The sequence below is a fragment of the Syngnathoides biaculeatus genome, chromosome 2, assembly GCF_019802595.1.
Source record: "Syngnathoides biaculeatus isolate LvHL_M chromosome 2, ASM1980259v1, whole genome shotgun sequence".
Lineage (NCBI taxonomy): Eukaryota > Metazoa > Chordata > Actinopteri > Syngnathiformes > Syngnathidae > Syngnathoides > Syngnathoides biaculeatus.
In genome coordinates this window covers 11885662-11909499 of record NC_084641.1, presented here as the reverse complement: position 1 = coordinate 11909499, position 23838 = coordinate 11885662, and the positions used below count along the sequence as shown (strand labels likewise).

The 23838-nt window shown below is 43.3% G+C and overlaps 1 protein-coding gene across 5 annotated transcripts in view; it reads right to left on the bottom strand.

Moving 5' to 3' along the window:
* The window catches only part of LOC133508002 (copine-9-like), a 111057-nt gene that overhangs the window by 19357 nt on the left and 67862 nt on the right, over positions 1-23838 (bottom strand). For 3 of the 5 annotated variants that reach the window (XM_061833668.1, XM_061833659.1, XM_061833676.1), the window contains 8 exons: positions 10747-10810; positions 9094-9197; positions 8246-8350; positions 6575-6616; positions 5356-5431; positions 4883-4936; positions 4239-4300; positions 3536-3582 (listed from right to left, as the gene is read on the bottom strand). In XM_061833668.1, the coding sequence (XP_061689652.1) occupies positions 3536-3582; positions 4239-4300; positions 4883-4936; positions 5356-5431; positions 6575-6616; positions 8246-8350; positions 9094-9197; positions 10747-10810 (554 nt within the window). Of the gene's footprint in view, positions 1-19; positions 40-339; positions 473-3535; positions 3583-4238; positions 4301-4882; positions 4937-5355; positions 5432-6574; positions 6617-8245; positions 8351-9093; positions 9198-10746; positions 10811-23838 lie in introns of those variants that run through there. The other 2 variants (XM_061833718.1, XM_061833736.1) reach the window with 2 other exon arrangements.

Below are 23838 nucleotides of genomic sequence, written 5' to 3'. Positions count from 1 at the left end.
GTGTATTTTTCAGTCTTACCCCCCCTGTCCAGGCCTTGGTAAGATTATTAAAAAAAAAAAAAAAAAAGTGCAGTTGCATGATATTACATTACAGTACTTTTATGTTAAGTGGTTTTAAGTTTATGAGTTTAAGAATTTAAGAGTTGATGGCTCAAGGGTAAAAGCTGTCTGACTCTGCTTGTCTGTGTTTTGTGGGACCTGTAACGCCTGCCAGAGGGTAGCAGGTTAAACAGACCAGGATGGGGAAAGTCCTTAATGATGTTAATAGCTCTCATGAGATTAAAGACCTTACGGAACAGGTCAAAGACAAGATCGCTGCATGGGACAAGCCCCTTTTACCTCCAACCGTCTCTTCAATCCTTCCTGCCTGAAGAAAAAAAGCGATGGAGGATTACAGCCATGATTCCCTGGCTTTTGGACTCATTTGCCCTTCCTGGTCTCCAGTCAGTGAAAAGAACAACACCACTCTCCGCCCATCCATTGACTACTGTGGACTCAATGACATAACAATAAAAAACAAAAAACCACTACCCCTCATTGACCCATCATTTGAACCCTTCTGCGATTCCCAGTTAGTCACCGAATTGGACCAACTAAATGCCTACCATCTCATCCGTACCTAAGAGAGATGAATGTAAGACTGCCTCAATACTCCCCTCAGACAGGTGTCTGGTGAGATTGACACCTTGGACACTGGGTCAGGGGCTAGCCTCTCCCTGAAACCTCATTCCTGTGTCTTTTTCTCCCGTTACCTGCCCCTTGCCGGGAGGAATTATGATGTTGTCAACTAAGAGCTGCTAGCCATTGTGCGGGCTTTGGAAAAGTGGAGGGAGTGACTAAATTACTGTTTATCATTTGGACTGATCACTAGAACCTTTTTTCCATTGGTTCACCAAAAGCCTTAAACCCCTGACAATCTCACTAGTGCCTGTTCCTGAGCAGATTCAACTTCAGTCTCTGACACCCTGTCTCAGATTTTCTCACCCTCCACCAGAATGCAGAACCAAAATCCATCCTCCCTTCCTCATGTTTCATTGGAGCAGCTATCTGAAAGATCAAACGGATGGCCCCAGAAGACTCATTCAGATCCCAAGACAGGGTCTCCGAACTGCTTGTTCGTACCTGATTCAACTTGGATTTCTTTTAGTGGGCCCGCAACTCCAATCTCACCTGTCATCCCGGCACCACCTGCACCATTCAGTTCCTCCAGTAGCACTTCTGGTGGCCCAGCCTTGTTAAAGACTCCTGGAGGTTCGTCCAAGCCTGCTCCATCTGTGCCCGAGGGAAGTCATCGCACCTACCCCGAGCTGGTCTGCAGTGCCCCTTGCCTATTCCAAGCTGCCCATTGGTCCCACATCACTTTAGATTTTGTTACTGGCCTCAACCCCTCTGAAAGTAACTCAAGGGGAACTGTTTGTTTTTAACCATCTCATCCTGTAAGTCATTTGAAATGAGTCCCAGCACATCGTATTAATTACAGATTCCTCTATTTTGTCTTCATTCCTGATTTGATTATATAACTCCACCAAAACCGCTTGCTATTTTTACTCTGCAATTACTCTACGTCAATCTCTCCTGCTGAATGCACGGGAATGACGTCACAACATGGGACATTTAAATTAAACACTTTTCAATTCAAGGACCACTGTGCTGCCAACGTCCACAGCATCGCACTGCATGCTTGCACTGCAGCAGCATATATAGTCAGATATATAAATATTGCATACTGACACGTTGAAGTTTTTTGGCTCTAAACACTACCACATTGATTTTAAAATGAAACTAAATGTGCTTTAATTGCAGATTTTCAGCTTTAAAGAGAATGGAAGGACCGCAATGTACCTTTTTGCTAATATACAGTTTTTATGCTGAATACGAATCTTAAATCCGTTATGAAAAACATTTTTATTTTTCTGTAACAAATGATTGCACATTGCTGTATCTGCCGGAAAAGGACGGAAACGTGGCGAAGAAAGACGATCAGGGGTGTGACAACAACATGGATCCCGTAGGAATGCACTGTAAGAACGGTGATGAATTTTCCAATAATTCGAGCAATTAACATTATTCTGAAAGGTCCCACGAAGACGGTGAAGTATGAGCTTTATGAAAGCGTTAAAGGTTATCAATTTGAGCCAATTAGATAGCACACACTGGTGTTGTAGATGCTGACACAGCAGTCATACCAATTGTGGAGGATATGCCTCGTGTTGGAAATATCAACTGGTCAGCGTTTGTGAAGTTCTTGTTTGGTTTAGTTCGTCATAAACTGATAAGTAGTAAAGGCTTCGATATTCTGAATGTATATATGAAGTTTTCCGTCTTTTGAAATTATGCAAATGCAATGTATTTAATGATTTGGTACGCAACAACTACTGTAAAATGCTTATTGCACCACCCAAGCCAATAAAGTAGTCCAAGTTGGCATATTTTAAAAAATAAGTACTAATATAATAATATAATGCTGCTTTCTTTCGGCTTGTCCCGTTACGGGGTTACCACAGCGTGTCATCGCAGAAGAAAGCTCATATTCGTCTGGCACAGTTTTGATCATAATAATAAAATAAAATAAAAATAATAACATATCATTTTTACGGATTGGTTTTAGTTTAAAATTACTGAGGAATTCTAGAAACAAATGAGTTTTTTTTCGGCATGAATACAAAAGACTCCTAGCTTGTTGTTGTTCCAAAACAGCCCATTGCAAAATCTGTGACGTCAGAGGTCCGCCCACGAAATGAGTCAGTTTGCAGGTAAGAGAAACTAGGTCAAGTTCATGGTCTTTAAGTTGTAAACACTTGTATTTTGTGGTAAAAACATCAAACAGAATATGCATTTTATGGAACAGTTGAACATATATTTTTGTCTAGATAAAATAATTTGCGTTCGAAATTAGACATTCCATACACTTAAGGTTGAGGTTACATCAAATTCAGGTGAAGTGAGTAGTAATACAACAGTTTGTGTCCCTCTGACTTTTCATAGGACCAAAAGCACTGGTACAAACCAAAAGTCATGAATCAAGCTTTCACTTTTTAATATTTGGTTGCAAATTCTTTGCAGTCCAATTCCAGCCTGAAGTCTGAAAGACATCACCAAATGCTTCATCTGTTGTAATGCTCTGCCAGCCCTCTACTGCAATTGTCTTCAAATCCTTCTTTGTTCTTTGGACATTTTCCCTTTAGTGTTTTCTTCAGTGAGTAAAACACATATTCAATCAGATTCAGGCCATGTAATTAATTTGGCCATTGCATAACATTCTATGTCTTCGCTCAAAAAAAGTCCGCCCAATGAGTTCTGAAGCACTTGGCTCAATATGAGCAGATAATATTGCCTGTAATACTCGAGAAATCATACTGCTGTCACGTCATCAATAAATACGAGGGAACAAGTTCCATTGGCAGCCATACATGCCCATGCTATGACATTACACAATGATTCATAGATGTACAATGGCACGTAATGATCTGGTTGGTTGACAACGCAGTGTGCTGTGTTACGTGCAGTGTGAACTGACTCATCTTAACTATCTTACCATTTGATGCCGTAAAGTCTATGGCAACTGTGAAGTTCAGCTGTGTCCTGGTGCACAAGAAATTCCCCCCAAAAGAGAATAAACACAACAACAACAACAACAACAACAACAAAAACAAGCAGTTAATGTGCCTATAGTAAATATTGCAGTCCATTTGAAAATTCAAGGATAAGAATAATAATGAAAATGTATTTTAGCATTAAAAATATAATTGAGCTAAAGAGCATCTACCTAATGACGATTTAAACATTCTAGAAGCAACAAGAAAAATGATTTGAACACTTACTGTACCAATGTCATTCATTTAGGCCAGCTGTGGCTTTACATTGGATTGTGGTCCAAATTAAGTGCAGCATATTAAGAAAACCACCACCACTACAGGATGGGACTTAATCAGATTTTATTTCACTAAAATGCTTTCAAAATATTCTTTCAGGTTAGCCGGGTTAGTCTACATATGGACTTTAGCAGTCCCAAATTTCTCAGGTGTAATTTTTTTTTTCCAAAGTCAATATGAATTCATTCTAATGTGCACAGAGAATTTGGCGTTTCAAAACACACACACACACACACACCACACACACACACACACACACACACACCACACACACACACACACACACACACACACACACACACTGCTAAAGCAACCAACATGGTGGCAGTGACGCAGGGAGGGCAGGTTAATCATTATTCCACTCACCCTCCACGGATGAAATCCACAAAGGTGTACTCCGACTCCACTTTGAAGGACAGCAGAGTTACCTTGTGTTCACACCCAACCACACAGACACACACAAAGACACGCACACAAATATAGAGGTAAACAGTAAAGGGAAGGAAGATGGAAAAAGAACCACAGTTGAACCAGCGGGAAGGCACAAACATATAGTATGCCAGACGGCATATCAGACATTTGGGAAAGAGAGATATACGGTAGTTAGTATTGTATCATAGCATAAAAATACCAATCATAAGTAAATAATATTAATGTAATTTATTTAACTCATTATAACCACTCTACGGAAAATTCAAACGCTTCTGTATATTTTTGGGTTGCACACCACATGGAGACCCAAAACACACACACGCACGCATGCAAGGAAAGATTCAGATTGAAAGAGGTATGCAAAAAGTGCTGCACCACTCAAGTGAAGAGTGGGTTGGCAAGGCTGCCTTGCTCAAGTTGACCTCGCAAGTAGCCAGCATCTTTCCAACAACTCGTCGCATTTATCACATTTTTGTCAATAGCGTGACTCGAACCCTTGTTTTTTAAGTCCAAGTCTTCAAACACATGCTGTTGCCAACCCAAAAACAAGCAAGGGCAGGGAAGTTAGAAAGACTCACCGTTCCTGAATTGACATACTTCTTCTTTTTGCCCTTCTTCTTGGGATTTATAACCTGTCAGCAATATGGTGGAGGGAGGGGGGGGGGGGGAACTACCATGTTAGTAAATTAAATAAAAAAAACATTAGCAGCTTTTAAATGAAAATTAACGGAACAATAATCAGTGACTATTAATCTAAACTGATATCATATCAATACAATATACTTTTTGCATGGATTATTAGAATCATCATCCATCATTAGTCATCCACAAATGATTTTCCTCAATGATCATTTTACAAGTTAATGTTTTTCTACCCTATTTTAGAGGGTAAAAAAAAAGCATTCCATGGTTACTTGAAACATTGTAATATTTCAAACATTTAAAGATACAATTAGTCCTACAATACAATAACAACACATTTATTATCCTGCACTAGAAGTGCAATAGTGTAATTGCAATAAGATATGAATAACATTCTTTTGGGTTTCACCTCATAGACGTTGAACTGGTTCTGTCCCCGAGACAGCTCTCTGTAGCTGGTGGTGAACTCGCCAATGAAGTCATGGCTGCAGACACACACCCACACATGGGCAAGCATGAACCCAAATATCATCATCCGAGACAAAGTGTCAAGCCTATTCACGTCTCCTCCTGTAGATCTGCCAGATCTAAACCTTTGCACCATTGTCACGGTGTCATTTTTATATTCCAGTTATAAATACACTCACCTAAAAGGAAAGGGAATGGTAAAAAAAAAAAAAAAATGGAGGAGGATAGGAGAATCAAGATTGTTTTTATTGTTTGTGTTAAAAGTTGAGAAGCCAATCTGGAGTAGGACTAAGAAGCAGAACCAAAATTACTGTATGTCCATAAATAATGGTTTCTAACCTAATATATAGAATGTATTCTAGGTAATCAGTGTAGATTTGTATTCTGTGACTAGGTAACACATCACCTTAATTTAATCCCTGCTTTTCCATCACTGAGGTGGGTGAAATTAGCTCTACTATAGATAATACGGCATCATTACTATGACACATCACCTGCACAGCATACATTCCATCTGTAAAGTGGAGTTTGAAGAGAAAAGATGATGCATGCACTGTCAAGTATTTTAGAACAAGCACTGCTAAACATTTGAACAATGACCCAAACAGAATTAGGCACTTATGGGGAAAAAAGTATGATCAAAACCAAATTATGGTGGAAAAATTGAAGAGTTCAAATGTTACCGAATGGCTTGCCTACGGTCACCTACCTACACAAAACTGTTCATTATATTGACTTTTAAAAAAATGTACTTCGTGAAGTTGTTGGAAGAGCAAAATTACTCTATTGCTGTTTCATAAAATATCTTTCAAGTATGAAGTCTATAAAACTATTCAGTCTGAACTGGATAGCAGTTAGTAAGCTATGCACATCCAGCAATAATGATATTACCTACAAAATATCAACTGAGCCACAATTTAAAACTGTTACTGCATAAGTCAAAGAGGCTTTGTGTATAGCAGATACATATCGATTTATATATATATATATATATATATATATATATATATATAACTTAAATATATCAATAACATTGTGCAATCATGAAAAATCCCTTGACAGAAACAGATTTAAAAAAATGCAGTATCAATGACACCAAGGTTCATGCAAAAAAAAAAAAAAAAATACTGTATCAATGACAGCAAGGTTCATGCCTTTACCTTCCATCTCGATCCCAGTCATAGACATCGATTTTTACAGTCCTGAAATATGGAAAATATTATTTATGACTGCGACAGTACAATTCAATGATTCAACAATATGTTCACCTCCTAAAAGAAACAAGTTTAAGTCGGGATTGCAACACATCTGAATTTTAAAAATGCTGGAACTACAAAGCAAACTGACTGCAACATGGAACGCTACGACGGCACGACTGGCAATGCAGAAAGAAAGTCTGGAAAAAATGCTTTGTTATTTCAACACAGGTGCTGTTTTGCAGTTTTTCCACTTTATAGTCATAGTTCTTTGACAGTGAGTCATCCTGAGACGAACCAATTGGACCCAAGTGCAGCGAGAAATATAAAGCAGCCTGGCAGGAAGGGTGATGACTGTCACATACTACAGGATGGAAATTAAGATGGAACTTTATCAGAAAAAAGCATGATAAATGATATGTAGTCATCTGAAATGGAGAGCAGTTAAAAACACAATCAGATGGTTGGTATGCTTTGAGGTGCAAAGAGAAAGTGACTGTGCTCATAGGTCTGCATTTTTATGAACACTTATCAATATCTTTAATGATCTAATTCTTGGCATATATTGGGAGGTTCGGTCATTAAGAACTATCACGGACCCCACAGCTGAATGGTACAGCTCCAGTTCATGAAGGCAGTTGTCATCTTCTTTAATAGGTCTTGAGCCCAAAATTTATCCTCTGGTGATATTTTTTTCTGTTGTTGCATGCCTTGTTGGTGTATTATTTTCATTTCAAATTCGAAATGCTCCCATTCAACTGCAAAATAGTAGTTTGAAGTAATTGCCAGCATTCCCTAGGGAATCTCGGCCGTTTCTCTCCTGTGTGGGGCGGTCGTACGTTGCCTAGCAACAAGTGGTGTGAGAAAAAAAATCTTGGTACTGTTTTGCTGTGGCTGCGACTTTGATACAATTTTATTTTGAAGGTTAAATGTTATATTGGATCGTAAAGTCCACTTGTTATTTGTTCTACTGTATTTAGTTGGACAGGTTTTACTCCAAAAAGATGATAAGACTGCCTCAGCCCACCTATTGACGTTTTATTTCAATCCCAAGTGGAAAGCAGTAGTGTCTCATGAGGACACCAAATGTAAATCATGCTGGTAACAGCCCCCAGGAATTCTGCTATTCACTGGTTTTTTAGTGACACCAGCTAGGGGAGTAAAGGACAGCGTGATCGCCGTACACGGTTTAGACCTCATATGGAAAGATTTGCATCATCTGAGCTTAGCTGTTTTCTTTTATTGGTGCTGAGATAAAAAAAAATCTAAATCCACACAGCTTAGTCTAATTTGGGGTGTAATATCGTGATTGTAGTCCCGCAAGGACATGGACAGCTAAACGGGAGCCATATAAGGCTTTAAATATATGCAAAGTGCACCTGGCTGCAAAAGTGGCACTCACACCAGTCACAATGCAGAGTGTAGTGGAGGAACCAACGCGATCACAATCACGCCAACGTTGGTCCTTGGGACACCATGACCGATTGCTGGCATTATTCTGACCGCCCCGGCAACAGGTGATGTCATCCATTCCCAAAGGCTGCCTCCTATGGACCACGGTTCCTCATTCGGCGTTTTACAATGCATTTTTTTATGCATGTATTTATGCACGATTCTCTTGATCTGTTTTCTGACCTGTCATAGTCGCCATTGCACAGAGCTCTAACAGGAATGGTGAAGGGCTGCCACACCGGGTTCAGCGTGTTCTTGATCACTTCTGTTTTATGACAGATGGTGAACCTGCCAAAAAAACAGCAAACGCATCGAGAAACAAACAGACAGACAAAGCAGAGTTCATTTGGGCTCTTGATGATAATCCCAAAGCATTAATTTTCCGTATTGCGACGTCTGCCCGTCAGTACGTATGACTGTGGGACATGAGCAGATGTTTTGCTAGGACAACCACATTTGAGATTAGGCTCAATGGCTTATTTGAATGGGACTGCCAAATATTTTAAGTGAAAACAGATGGAAGCGATGTAAAAATTGTTTATCCAGACTTTATTTATTTATTTATTTAATTTATTTAGATGATGGTGTTTTTGTCAGCCATAATCACAAACTTTTAAAACACTTCAACACCAAAGCTTTAACTTCTCTAAATAAAAATGTAAGTCACTGCGCATGCTTACAACTAGTGGTACAGTCACCTAAACTTGTGGTTTTCTGACATTTCTGAAATAGATCAGTTTGCGGGACTTTGAATGAAACCTGCAGTTCTACGGTAATATGCCAATACAGTATTTCACAAAATTTTTCCAGATGATCCAGACCTGAACTAGAAATTGAGTTCTTCAGCCCAACATTTTAAAATCTTTTGACATATAAAAACGGTTTGAAAAAAAATAATACACATAAAAAAGGAACACTTGAATCAAACATCCCAGGTCTCAATAAATAAGGATTAACATTAACTCAAATTATTGTTATTCTTTTTTTCATTTGCATGGGTAGTTGCAGCTCAAGAGGCTCCTCAAACTCACGTTCCATCTTCGTTGCTGCGGTAGAAAACCAGGAAGGGATCCGACTTGCCAAAAAAGTCTTTCTTATCCAGCTTGTTGGCACACAACTGCATGGTCGCAATATCCTGTGAGAGAAGACAAATAAGAATAGATGAAAATATCTGTAATCATTTAGGATGCAATTCCGTATCAGAGGCAGCAGCATGCGGGGTTGCACAATTTCTTTTTGAGACGACAGCTTTTTGTGACACCGACAGACTAATCTATAACTCAACACCCAGTTTGAATGGGAAGCAATAATTGCGGTTAAAATTGTATAATGGAGATGCAAATTCCCAAGTACGCCTCATCTTCATAAGGACTGCATATATTACGGTGTGAAATCCATCCAGTGTTTTATTCAAAGTATACATTCTATCAGTAGGAAAAACTAATTTGATCGTCTCCAATATACAGTAGTCAGGGAGGAATTTGGAATAGCCTCATACATATTTATGGATGGTTACACCCATTAATGAGACACCGTTTTATTAAGGCTGTTGTTTTCAGATGCTCGCTATGGCTCGGTAGCGTGACAGATGAATAGATTGTCCTTTATCTTGTTCATTCAATTGTAAGGCATCATCAGAAATCTGTGGATTTGTTAGTGTGCGCATGCTACATGTACAATATCTATTTCTGTTCGGTATTTGTGTCCCATCTCTCTTTGTCAGGGTGCTACTGCACGTCCACTACACGCTAGTCATTGTGTTGTACTGACAGCACGTTTGGTGCATGCCCACTTCCAGTGCTGTCACATTCATATCGAATTTTTTATCCATGCATGATCGTGGTCTCATTCAGGTCTGAGAATATCTGTTTCATGTTTTTTGTCATTATGCTGCCATGAAGCATAATCAGGTACTGTATACTGGACCCTCAATAAAACGGACCCTGGCCTCACAGATATCGGACAAAACTGATCGTCACGGCTGAACATGTCAAAAAATAATTTCCATTTATCACTTAAAATGCAGTTGTCTACTTATCTACCACATAGATACAGAGCAAATGATTATTACCACATAATTCAAGTTGATTTTAGAATATGTGTTATTTCACAAGTGTGTATCAAACTGGTAGGGCTTGGTGTAAATCTGTCATCAAGAGGTAGCTCTCACTTTCAAAGAGGTTGGTGACCCCTGATCTACAGTAAACTCGCAATGGTTGGAGATAAAATATAGTGCGTTATCTTATGGCTGTAAATAGAAGAAAATAAGACGTAAATGTCAGAAGACAAGATACTCATACAGTATCTTATATCTACTTTTTAATGTCCATTGTTAATGCAATCCAATTTTATATAGCGCTGCTGTTTCTTTCTTTTTTTTTTTTAAATAATATTAGTATCCGTAGACGGTTTCGCATGATAATACCGATGGAGCAACACTGGTGGGGATTAAGCATTTGTATTCCCAACGCAGCCTGTAAAAACTATATATTTCAACCCTGACTAACTGATTCACATGTGGAACCCCTGCTCATTTGTCACATTTCACGGTCTCTTGTAGAAAGTTGGGCCCATCGTTAAAACTGTTCTGCGGTTGTGTGTCTATTCTATTTTTGGGGCACAGTTTTTCTGTAAATGTGTGCATAGATGTGTGTGTTTGACTGCATGCGTGAGTGTATACTGACCCTGCAGTTGCTGAGCTCCTCAGCAGTTAAGATAATGACCCCACACTTCTTTCCGGGAATTCCACTGCAAAAACCATTATTGATGCATGAAATTAATCATATAGTTGATATGTGCGACATTGTTCATAAATACTACATCCTTATTCCTACCCGCAAAGTTGTTTTGTCATGTTAGACCTGTGTGTATGGATCCTCTCCATTTCACTCTTAGGTGATAAACACAATACTCACTCGGTTAATGAGCTGTTGTCACCCACACCAAATGGCAAAATCTCTGTTCACATTAGCAAGCAGAGCTAATTTATAAATCATCATCATCATCATCATCATCATCATCATCGTCATCATCATATTGTTGATGATGAGGATGGTTATTATCACACCTTCTAATATTACCAACTCCTTCCTGCAATGCAAACCCAACATTATACGAATCCCTATAAAGCCTTGAAACCTACGTTACAATATAAAAACCTTTTAGAGGTCAAGGATGCAAGGGAGGGGAAAAAAGTGAATAAAAATGAGCATGAAAGAGAGAATTGAAGGGTAAATTCGGGACAAACGTACCACAAAAAGTGATAAAGCTTCTCTATTATTTGATGGCTCACTTTCCAAATTAGGGGATACAGAGGTGAAACTTCAAATGAGAGAAAGGGTGTGGGAGAGGCCAATGAGAAAAGCTAAAATGTTTTATTAATTACCGATAACAAATTATTCAATTCAAGATTTGTCACAGTATTACATTGAATACATTGCACACATGTTGCATCTATAGATTCCTTTAGAATACATCTATGTACATGTATATTTCTGACAATTAGTGGAGGTTCTTGGTTAGTCAAAGGGAATAATGATGTTCTAGCCTCAATACAGATATGTGACTTGAGTCACAATGATTAAAATAAAGCAAACGGCAATCCATATCTGTTCTTAAATTTGCCAACGGAACATCAGTGAGACAGCAATTTAACAAAAATACAAATTCAATTTAAGGAAGCAACATGCATGCAATGACGATTGAGCTCAAAGCCTGAGCATTTTGACCTTGAAAATGGGAACAACGTAACTCCATACTCTGATGTTCTGGGAAGGTCAGCTGGACAGTGGAAGAGGATCATGAAGGTCATCCAGACGGTTATCCTATCGGCCCAACCCCCCAATGTCCAAGGACTCAATTTCGACATGACAGAATAGACAGTATGCAGACCATCACACTTTTGACCATCACACTTCTGACTCCAGTCAAAAATCCAGATGCTGTTGACCCTTAGAGACATTACACCACTGAAAAAAAAAAAACCTACCTAATTTTTTTTGGTTCCACATGATTAAAAATTGGTACCCTGCTTTTCCCATCTTTCCGATAAAATAAGTATTACGCTTGTTGAACGTATTTTATTGATGTGAAAACGATGTTTAAATCAAGCCAAATTGTCCCATAAAACGAAAGATATGAAGCAATTTTCCAACCGAGTTGTCATGGTCCTGGCTTCCTGCCCAGGCTGGGCGTGGCTAGTCAGCGCACACCTGCACCTTGTCCCAGCTGATGCCTCCCAGTATATACAGGACCCGGGGGACGACTTGTCCTCCGCCAGATCGTCGTCCTTGATGCCTCGTTCCCGCACTCCTGTTTGCCTGACTTCTGCTCTCCGTGCACCGACCCACGCCTGTCCACTGACCACCCTCGTAAGGCTGCCGTACTATTACTTCTGATTGTTTGGACTGTCTGCCTGATCCCAAACCTTGGACTGAATAAAGGTTTCCTCTGCACTGTCTGCTTGTCTCTGGAGTCGTGCATTTGGGTCCACCCTCGAGCCCCGTTCCTGACAGAACGATCTGACCATAAAATGGACCCATCCGACTTAGAGGCTATCCGTCGCTCCCTGCAAGTCCAGGGCAGACGCCTGGTGGAGCAGCAGGCTGCTCTCCAGGTAACCAACAAGAGGCTCCATGACTTCTGCACCCGGCTGGAGCCGTGGCTAACCTCCCAGGCTAGGGTGGTTGCCACGCCAACGGTGGCCACTCCACCGGTACCACCGGTTCCGCCCGCACCGCTCTCCACGGAGCTCCCCTTTAGCAGGGTTACCCCGCTCTCTCGACCGGAACGATTCTCGGGCGACTCGGGGAATGTTAAGCCTTTCCTCGCTCAGTGCGATCTCCATTTTGAAATGCAGGCATCCGCCTTTCCCACAGACCGCTCCAGGATCGCGTTTGTCATTTCCCACATGACGGGAAGGGTGCAGGCATGGGCCACGGCTGAATGCAGTCGTAACTCAGTAACTTGTCGTTCTTGGACGTCATTCATCTGCGCACTCACCCAGGTGTTCCAGTATGCGGCGCAGGAGCATAAAGCGGCGACCCCCGTCTTGACGCTTCGCCAGGGTCGTCGTCGCGTCTCGGACTACGTGATCGAGTTCCGGATCTGCGCCGCCGAGAGTCGATGGAACGAGGATGCCCTGCACGACGCCTTTTTCCAGGGGCTTTCCTCCCAAATCCGGGGTCTCCTCATCGCTGTAGATCTCCCTCCTTCGCTGGACGCACTCATCGCGTTGGCCCTCAAGGTTGACCAGCGACTAGTAATGGAGGATCAACTAGCTGCGATGACTGAGGGAGAGAGGGAGGGCACCAGTTCGGCTGCCGCCCGGTCGTCCACGACTGAACCCATTCAGGTGTAGGGTCTCGACGGGCCAGCGGAGGAGCATCTGCGCCGGCTACGTTAGGGTCGCTGTTTTTACTGCGGGCGTCTGGGACACTTGATCGCCCGCTGCCCGATTCGACCAAAGCACCCCGACATCAGGATCTTTACTCCGGTGAGTGTGCGGTATACCGCGGCGGAGTCAGGGAGGTCCCTTCTTCACCTCACCTTGAGAACAGACTCCCGTTCATGCACTGTGACTGCTTTCATACATTCCGGGTCGGACGCAAACCTGATAAATCCCCGCGTGGTCGAAGAGCTGGGGGCAGCAACTTTCCCCACGCAACGGCTTCGTAACGCCTATGCCGCCAAGGGCAAGTTCCTTTGTCGGGTTACACATCACACTCAGACGCTACGTATGAGCTTTCCGGACGCTCACTCGGAGCGTATTAGCTTTCATGTCTTCAACGCACGTAGTAGCGACCTCATCCTGGGCAGCCCGTGGCTCAAAGAACATAGCCCGCACATAGATTGGGCCACAGGTTAGATCAAGACTTGGGGAGAGGACTGTCGCAGTTGCTGTTTCGCTGCACAGGAAAACAGGGGTATTCAGTTCGCGCCGGTTCGGCTAACAGAACCTAGTACCACCCTGGAGCTGAACGCGGTGCCCTCCTGCTACCATGACCTCCGGGAGGTCTTCTCTGAATCTAAGGCAAAGTCTCTGCCGCCACATTGGTCATACGACTGCGCGATTGAACTCCTGCCAGGCACCTCTCCACCCAGAGGGAAACTGTTCTCGTCAACAGGACCAGAGCATCAAGCCATGAGGGACTACATCGAGGACTCGCTGGCAGCCAGACTCATTTGCCCCTCATCCTCACCAGCCGGTGCGGGTTTTTTTTTTGTCAAGAAAAAGGACTCCACGCTGCGACCCTGCGTCGACTACCGAGGACTGAACGACATCAGTCAAGAACCGGTACCCCTTGCGGCTGATCGCTACAGCATTCAAACTCCTTCAGGGAGCCCGGATCTTCATCAAGCTGGACTTGCGCAGCGCTTACCATCTGGTGCGGATTCGGGAAGGAGATGAGTGGAATACGGCGTTCGACACCCCCACAGGGCACTATGAGTATCTTGTGATGCCTTTTGGAATGACAAATGCCCCGGCCGTCTTTCAAAACTTCATTAATGACACTCTTGGGGAATTTCTGAACAAGAATGTATTTGTGTATCTCGACGATATTCTAATCTTTTCATCAGATCTGAACTCTCACATCCAACAGGTCAGGGAGGTGCTCCGGCGTCTGTTGCAGCACCAGCTGTTCGTAAATCTGGACAGGTGTGAGTTCCACCGAGCGTCCGTGTCCTTCCTGGTTTCGTCCTGGCAGGCGGGGAGATACGTATGGATCCTGGGAAGGTCAACGCGGTGCTGCGTTGGCCTACTCCCGCCAGCAGGACGGACGTACAGAGGTTCTTAGGATTTGCGAATTTCTACAGGAAGTTCATAACGAACTTCAGCTCCGTGGCCGCTCACCTCGCCACGCAATGTCTTCGTGTGGTCCAGGACCTGCCAGGTGGCCTTTAACAGGCTTAAGGCAAGTTTCACCGCCGCGCCCGTCCTCATTGTTCCGGACCCAGATCGCCAGTTTATGGTGGAGGTTGACTCATCTAATTCGGGAATCGGAGCCATCTTGTCTCAGAGGAGTCCCAAGGATGGAAGGATCCACCCGTGCGCATTCCTGTCTAGGAAGCTGACCCTGGCAGAGAGGAACTATGACGAAGGAGATCGAGAACCGCTGGCGGTCAAAAAGGCATTGGAGGAGTGGTGGCACTGGCTAGAGGGCTCGCAAGTGCTGTTCGTGGTCTTCACTGACCACAAGAACCTAGACCGCGAAGTGGCTGAACACCCGCCAGGCCAGGTGGGCCCTGTTCTTCACCCGCTTCCACTTTACTCTGTCCTTCCGCCCAGACTCCAAGAACGGCAAGCACTCTCGCGGATCCACGAGGGGGAGCGCACGGAATCAGAGGCCGCTCCTATTCTGCCAGAGGCGTGCTTCGTGTCTGGCTTCACCTGGGCGGTCGAGTCGCGGGTGAAGGAGCCCCCGGGAGAGACACCGCCACCCGCGGATTGTCCATCGGGCCGCCTTTTCGTCGTTCCATCTCTGTGGGGAGACCTCGTCAACTGGGCCCGTACCAACAAGATGGTCTGCCACCCGGGTATGGCAAAAACGCGTTCAGTGGTCGAACAAAGGTTCTGGTGGCCCAACCTCAGCAAGGACGTAAGGGAGTTCGTCAACGCCTGCCCAGTGTGTGCGGCCAATAAGACTTCCCGCCTAAGGCCTGTTGGTGAGTTGCGACCCCTGTCCACCCCCTTCCGTCCATGGTCACACATCGCGCTGGACTTCATCACCGGCCTGCCACCCTCCCAAGGGAACACAGTGGTGCTGTCTGTAGTGGACCGTTTCTCCAAGATGGTCCACTTCGTGCCGCTTCCGAAGATCCCGTCGGCCAAGCAGACAGCCCAGCTGGTGTTAGGCAAGGTCGTCCGTTACCACGGGCTACCCCAAGACATCGTTTCGGACAGGGGTCCGCAATTCAGTGCCCACTTCTGGAAGGAATTCTGCAACCTCATCGGCGCTTCAGCTAGTCTGACATCGGGTCATCACCTGGAGTCTAATGGCCAGACAGAGAGAGTAAATCAGGAGTTGGAGACCGGACTTCGATGCCTGGCATCCAGGGACCACAGCACGTGGACCCAGCACATCAAGTGGGTAGAGTATGCCCACAATTCTCTGCCCTCCACCTCCACTCCACGTCGTGCATGGCTATCCTCCATCTCTGTATCCTCCATTGGCCACAGACTCTGCGGCCCCGTCGGCCCTGGCCGTGGTACGACGCTGCAAACGAACCTGGGAAGCAACTCGGAGGACACTTCTGCGCATGAGCAATGCCTACAAGTCTGCAGCGGACCGTAAGAGAAGGGCCGCACCAGTACTCAGGGTGGGACAGCGAGTGTGGGTCTCCACCAGAGATCTCCCACTGCTGACGGAATCCCGCAAACTTGCTCCCAGGTTCGTTGGCCCGTTCTCAATTACCAAGATCATTAACCCGGTCGCCATCTCACTGAAACTGCCCAGGTCGAGTCGTGCATTTGGGTCCACCCTCGAGCCCCATTCCTGACAGAAGTCTGGTGTTCTTTATATTATTTTGTTGCACATCTGAAATCAGGCACGGTGGTAGCAGAGAGCGCATAGTAAGCCATGAGCCCTTCTTTCTGACTACACTCTCTTGTACCTTGGGGAACTGTACCAGACTGGCTGGAAGGATAACCCCGTCTGTTTCCTAGATGTATCTCAGGGTCTCCTCCTCGGAGTTGGACATGATCAGAAAATCTCAAAAGGAGGATATAATGATTCCCGGCACCCTTAGAGTGGGGGAAAACGCCAATTGACTCCTCAATCTCTTTCGAGTGCTTCGGGCTCTACAGAGTATTTTTATATGCCTGCGATGGAAACTAATTTCTTGAACCTGTGATCCTGTTCTTTTAAGAAAAAGAACAATCGTTTTAATTGTGCCTTTGGGGGTGAAATTCACATTTGCATGAGGTTGCAGGTCATTACCTAAGGCTCATGACCATAATGAAACTAAATAGACAAGTAAAGTGAGAGCTTTGCCTTTTGGATTCTCTGCACAAGAAACTTGTGGTGAGGATAATGTTACAGCATGTGTAAAAGTAAAGTGCTTCAAATTATTTTGGATGTTGTCATGATAAACAAAAGCAGTCTTTCAGCACAATACTTGTCATCTTCATTATGTTTGGTGTCAGTGCCTCACAGCGAAAATAATTATACTAAATCCCATAAGCACACGTCAGTAGAAAACATTCTGCATTTGCTCCTGATTCTGTATAAAGGAGTAAAAAAGAAAATACAAGCATGATTAAGGCATTGCATTTTATTCATTTCTGTAGCCACAGGTTGTCTGAGTGTCAGTTGCTTACACTTGTTTTTTTTTTTTTGTTAAGAACAAGCGCTGTTGTGCAAAACTGAATTAAAAACTCTGACAGCAGTTGTAGATTTAAACAAAATGTTTTCCACAAAAAACAGGCCCATTGAAAGCAAACTCAGTTGTATTTCATGGTGTGTTTGAGCCTCAGTACCTGGTCTTGCATTTGAAACTCTGTATTTGGGAATGCAGTCAAGTACAAACCCATTTCCAGTGAAATAGGGACGTTGTGTTAAACACATTGATTTGCAAATCATGTTCAATCTATATTTAATTGAATACACAACAAAAACAATATACAGTATTTAATGTTCAAACTGATAAACGTCATTGTTTTTTGTAAATAATCATTAACTTGGAATTTTATGACTGCCACACATTCCAAAAAGAACTGAGAAAGTTGAGAAATGCTCATCAAACCGCTGTTTGGAATGTCCCCCACTTGAGCAGACTCAATGGGAATAGGTGTGGGCCATGATTGATACATAAAAGGAACTTCCCTGAATTGTTCAGTCATTCACAAGGTAACATGGGGCTCGGTTCCCCTCTTTGTGAACCAGTGCGCGGGACAATAGTCGAATAGTTTCAGGACAGTGTTACTCAATGTACAGTTGTAAGGAAGGGATTTAGGGAACTCATCATGTACAGTCCGTAACATAATCAAACAGTTAAAAGGATCTGGAGAAATCATTGCATGTAAGCGGCAAGGCCGAAAGCCAACATTGAATGGCGCTGACTTTCTATCCTTCAGGTGGCACTGCATCAAAAACCTCCATGATTGTGTAAAGGATCTCACCTCATGGGCTCAGGAACACTTCAGAAAACCAATGTCAGTAAAGTACAGTTTGGCGCGATATTTGTAGGTCCAACTGAAAACTGGACCAGAATGCAGAAATGTGCAGTTCCTCAGTACACCAGTTCAGTGAACGAATCACTCAATTTACTTCAGTCCCTCCTCTATCATGCCCAGTGTTGCCTGCTACTGGGTCTGGGTGCTCCTTAGTTATTGGCCGAATTGAGTGACATTGCTGGCGAGTCGCAAATCAATTTGGCCCCCGCCTGCATCGTGGCTGCTCATTGGTCATTCGGCGAATATTCAGAAGTGAGTGACAGAATCCTTCAACAGTTCCGTTTCCGGTCCCAGGCACTCGCTTGCCTCACGTCGGCTGGTGGCGGCCAAGCAAAAATCAAATTGTTTCATGAACGGATTGGGTTCAGTTCGTTCACTCAAAAGATTTGTTCTTCTGAAAGAATGGGTCGCAAACATAAGAAGTAACTGGTAAACATGACCCTGTCCCATCTTTTTTGGAACCTGTTGCAGCCCAAAAATTCCAAGTTAGTGATTATTTGCTCAAAACAATAAAGTCCTCACTGTTGATCTCATCTTGGCGTGCTGTTTGCGGTTAACTGGGAGAAAGGAGATGTTAAGCTTTTGCCCCAGTCGCCGTTATAAAAAAAAAAACGGTCCCTAGGCTCAGCCAGCAAACACAGCTATGTCCACTGACCATAAATGTTTTATCAGAGCTCAGCTGTTCGATTTCATGATGAAGCAGCTCGCATAATCACAATCCGTTCAGACTTTCCAGCTGCATTTGATATCGAAAAAGGAATAAGAGATCTGACAGAAGATGAAAATAGGTTCAAGGACACCGGGGGTACAGCTTAAGGATAAAGAAAGAATATAAATTGGAATTTGAACATTACGAGAGCTGCAGTGGCCCTTCTTGACTCTTCACATAAAGCTACAAACTTGCCACTTTAACACAGTTACATCAGTTACCATATTTAGGCCACCGCAAACACAGACAAAAAATTTAACTGTTCCAATTGCAAAACTGCCAGTTAGACCTCCATCCATCCACTTTTTGTACTCTGTGCAAGTGGTGGTGTAAAGACTGGAAACAAACATTGAGGTTATTTAGAGTCGTCAGTCAATTTAGCATGCATGTTTTAGGGTTGCGGGAGGAAACCAGAGTAGCTGGAGAATAAGGGCTTATGTGGTGTGTGAACTGCGTTACATTCAAATGTAAAGTTAAAAACAATGCACACAATTGCTAGCACATTTTCCCTCAGGACATCAATAAACTATTTAAAAAAATTAAGCTTGCATTGCACCAAATGCGCTTATTTGGTTGAAAGCAGTAGCATGTGTCACCATAATGTAATTTTTTATCTGTAAGCCATTTGCAAGTGTTTGTCTAAGGTCTTCATTACAGTCTCGAGGTATTTCATACGAATGACAGCTGTACATCATTTTCATTGGTTTGTTAAATTACTTACCAGGATGAATTATATTGAGCTGACAAAGATATGCTATCCATCCATCCATCCATCCATCCATCCATCCATCCATCCATCTATTTCTTCCATTTATTTGAGCATGAGTTACAGGGCAGTAGCTTTAGCTAGGAGCCCCTGACTTCCATTTCCCCGGCCCTTTCCCTTATGATGAAAATAAAGACACTGATTTCCCCAAATCTTTCACATTAGTGGTTGTCAGGGAGAGTTGCAGCATTTAATTTGCACCTCAAAACATCCATCCTTCCATTTTCTGAGCTGCTTATCCTCACAAGGGTCGCAGGAGTGCTGGAGCCTATCCCAGCTGTCAACGGGCAGGAGGCGAGGTACACCCTGAACTGGTTGCCAGCCAATTGCACGGCACATGGAGACAAACAATATCCCTCACAATCAAACCTAAGGGCAATTTCAAATGTTTTTGGGATGTGCGAGGAAACCAGAGTGCTCAGAGAAAACCCATGCAGGCACGGGGAGACCATGCAAACTCCACATGAGAAGGGCTGGGATTTGAACCCCGGTCCTCAGAACTGTGAGGCCAACGCTCTACAGCTGCGCCACCATGGCACCACCTCAAAACATGCTTACACTATTTCCGCTTTGGGGTCACGTTCTCTTTAAAAATCAATGTGTCATGTAAACTGGATGGATTATCTTTCCCATAAAAACACGCTGTTTTTTTCCGTTTGACTGCTGTAGCAGTGACCATAGTTTAAGAGATTCAAGATCAAGCTGCAGTTGAATATGACCTTGTTTTGGTCTCAGTTAGTTATTGCTTTTCTTAGTCCAAACACTTATCAGTTTACAAAGATTGGCCTTTTTTTTCCCTGCAAGGAGATGAAAAGCAAGATAATTGGCAGATGAGAAATGATCCTGCAATGAATAATGGGCATTGTCTCAAAGCAATTCCTAAGTGTCCAATGAGATTACTCTTTGATCCCTGTGCTGCTAACGACCTCCCTAGGATATGTAGTTTTTGTATTGTATTTGGGCCACTACAGCGTGCGCCGCATTTACTACCAATCGTGTTGATGCATGACTATTATGACTACTTAACAGTGGTTGCTTGACATTTGCGTGCAACAATTTACTCGTCTTTGAGGCAAAAATGAAGCAGTTAAGATGGAACCTCTAGCTCACTCGGTCCACTAATAAATCATCCATCTGTCCATGCATTCATTTTCCAAGCTGCTTATCCTCACAAGGGTTGCAGGAGTGCCAAAGCCTATCCCAGCTAACATTACACTACACACTACACCCTGAACTGGTCGCCACTTAGTTGCAGGTCACATATTGATGACGTCACTGAGCGGAAATTGATCCCGTGCAGCCTGCAGTATAGTCAGGTGTGTGTACCACGACACCATCAGTGACTGACTGACAACTCAGTGTGCAAATCAAATGTTCTAATATATGTACTGTATGTTGTCTGGGTTTGCAAACTATTCTTTCTGACATCCATGTGGAACACTTATTTTCCGTGGTGCCTCTGACGCATCATAAATGTATTTGCTCTTCATGTCACATACTGTATTTCAAGGATATTTAATTTTTTTTTCTTGCTGTAAATGAACTGTCAGAGTGGCTCCCAAGAAAGTGAAGCCTAAAAGTGATTTTGTTATTATGAAAGCCTGGAAAGTGTGCGCGGCATCCACTGTCAGAGGAAGAGAGCAAGGCACTCCCTAGGCCACACCATTTAAATGATGAAACACACACACTGTTGTTGTTGTAGAAAACTGTGTGTGTGTTTCATCTTAGTTACACTTCATAAAAGCCATTTCTCAACATGCTCACTAATTTTTTACGATATTATATTTGACAATACAGAGCCTTTCTTTATCAGTTTTTTTTAAATGTGATGGGGCTGGAGTAGGTTAGGCGTGGTGGTTTTGTTTCACTTATTTTCAGACCATCAAACCTGAACTCATTGTTGCTTCACTGACTCCTTCCTAAGTTCTGCTACATTGTAGCGGTCCCGCTGGAGAACGCAAGGAGGTTCTGTTATTGCCTGTGTTATTAAGTTGACCTAACACTGGAACAAATGAAAGCTGGATACCGGGATAACCGCAAACACAATTGCTCAGTTGGCTGCCCAAAGACTGCACAGTCATACCTTTGAACAAATGTAAGTCTGCCTTTGCAGGATAATTTGTCTTGATGATTCTAAGATTCCCGGTGGGTAATGCAAACAGTTGTGGGCTTACATTTATAACTCTCCAACAAAGCTAAACCTAGTTGCGGCTTGCAGCTATTTCACATTGATCAGTAACAACACCCATGCTTAGCATTCAATGAATTTCAATGATTTTGCTGCTATTAATCATTCAGACCTTCAGGATGAAAAATAGGGTATGAATCTAAATCAATATCAATAGAAACAGATAAATATTCAGCTTTCTTTCTTCTGGACACTTCGGTTTCCTCCCATTTTCCAAAAACATGCGTGGTAGGGTAACTGGCAGACTTACATTTCTTCAAAGGTATGAGTGTTCAGTCTGTGGGTGGTCAACCCAGCAATTGTGTTTGCTGTTTTCCTGTTATGGTTTCATTTCTTACAACGTCAGGTCAACATAATAACACAGCCAATAACAGAGCCTCCTTGCACTCTCCAACGGGAACCTCTATTATGATACAGAACTTCAGAATCAGTGAGGGAAAAACAAGTTCAGGATAAAAACACGATAGACAATTTCTCTAATAATTGTCATCTGGGTTGTACGTGACACCACGCTTGTTCATCCGGGTACTTAACAGCCATTGTTGCAGACAAGCAGCCAGCTGTTTATTGTCATCATGCCAGATTTTTGTTGCATCTACAGATGTGGAAATTGCGGAAACAGAGACATTGGGAAGCGATTTTTCCGTGTTCCAAAGATTAGATTGCATGAAGGAGAAGATACAATGGATTTATCGAAAAAAACAAAAGTGGCTTGCAAATATACGACGTACAGATCTGAATGAAGCTCGAGTACACAAGTCCAATGTTTATTTGAAAGTCTGGTCTGATCATTTTGTAAGCGGTAAACGTGTATTTCTAGTTTCCAGATAGTATAGTTCAGGGAAGTCTTTCAGATTCTTTGAAAGTACGTCGTTGTGGAGAGTTTAAGAATCGATATCTTCACAGCGTTTGATCTTCTGTACATATCTAGCTTTGGCGACATTATCGAGTGAATTAAAGTAGGCAGAAAACATCCTCCGCTCGCCGCTTACACACGGGTCTGTGGACCGTGGTGGTGTCGTCTGCAACGCCTAGCTTGTCTGTAGAAATGGCGGCGATTAACATGTGATTGCAACCCAAGGATTGTGTGTGTACGAGTCCATGAAGACAAAGAAAGATCCCATTGTTGTCCAGAATTTACACTTCCTTGAGAAATGACATCAATAGTCAGCTGAGTGGTGGTGCCCATTGGCCCCACTCTGGGCATCCCTGGTCTCTGGGTGTCCTACTGCGTCCTGGGCCTGTGGCCTCCTCTTCGCTCTCCCCGGGGCACACCACCATGGTCTTCGCCATTCTCTCCTTTGGTCTGTGTGCTTCCTGGCTGACTTGGGGCTTATGGTGGTCATCAGTGACTCCCACCTCAGTCGTGCTCACGTTTTGGTCATGTTCTGGTCACTGGGCTGTGGTTGGTTTGGCTTTCACATTGACATTCACCATCCCCTCCCTCTTTTTCTCTATGGCTGCTGGACTCTAGTCTCATATTTCACACACGGCACATTTTTAGTACACACACTGTAGATATGGCACACATTGGGCACACTCATGTCTCATTCAGGGTCCCCTGGGAGAATGGTGGGCACCGGGGCAGATGCTGGCACATCTGTGCTGCTTTCCAGTCTGGTCGCCTTTCACCCCAAGCATCCCTTCACTGCTTTCCCCGTCCTTCACTTTTAATCGATTATACACCTGTCTGAGCAGGGAGGGCAGAGTCGGGGTAGGGAGAATACTCAGCCAGGTGTGCTGGCACTCTGGCCTCACTGGCCTGCTGTGCCTTTCATCAGCAGATTTTTAAAAAACTACAAACGTTCACACATCCTTTGGGGTGCTAATTTCCTGGGTGGGGATGACAATTGTGAGTCAGTATAATCTTATGACCGTCTTGTCTCATCCCCACTAATTTCTCCAGTTTTAATGATCTACACCCCACCACACATAATCA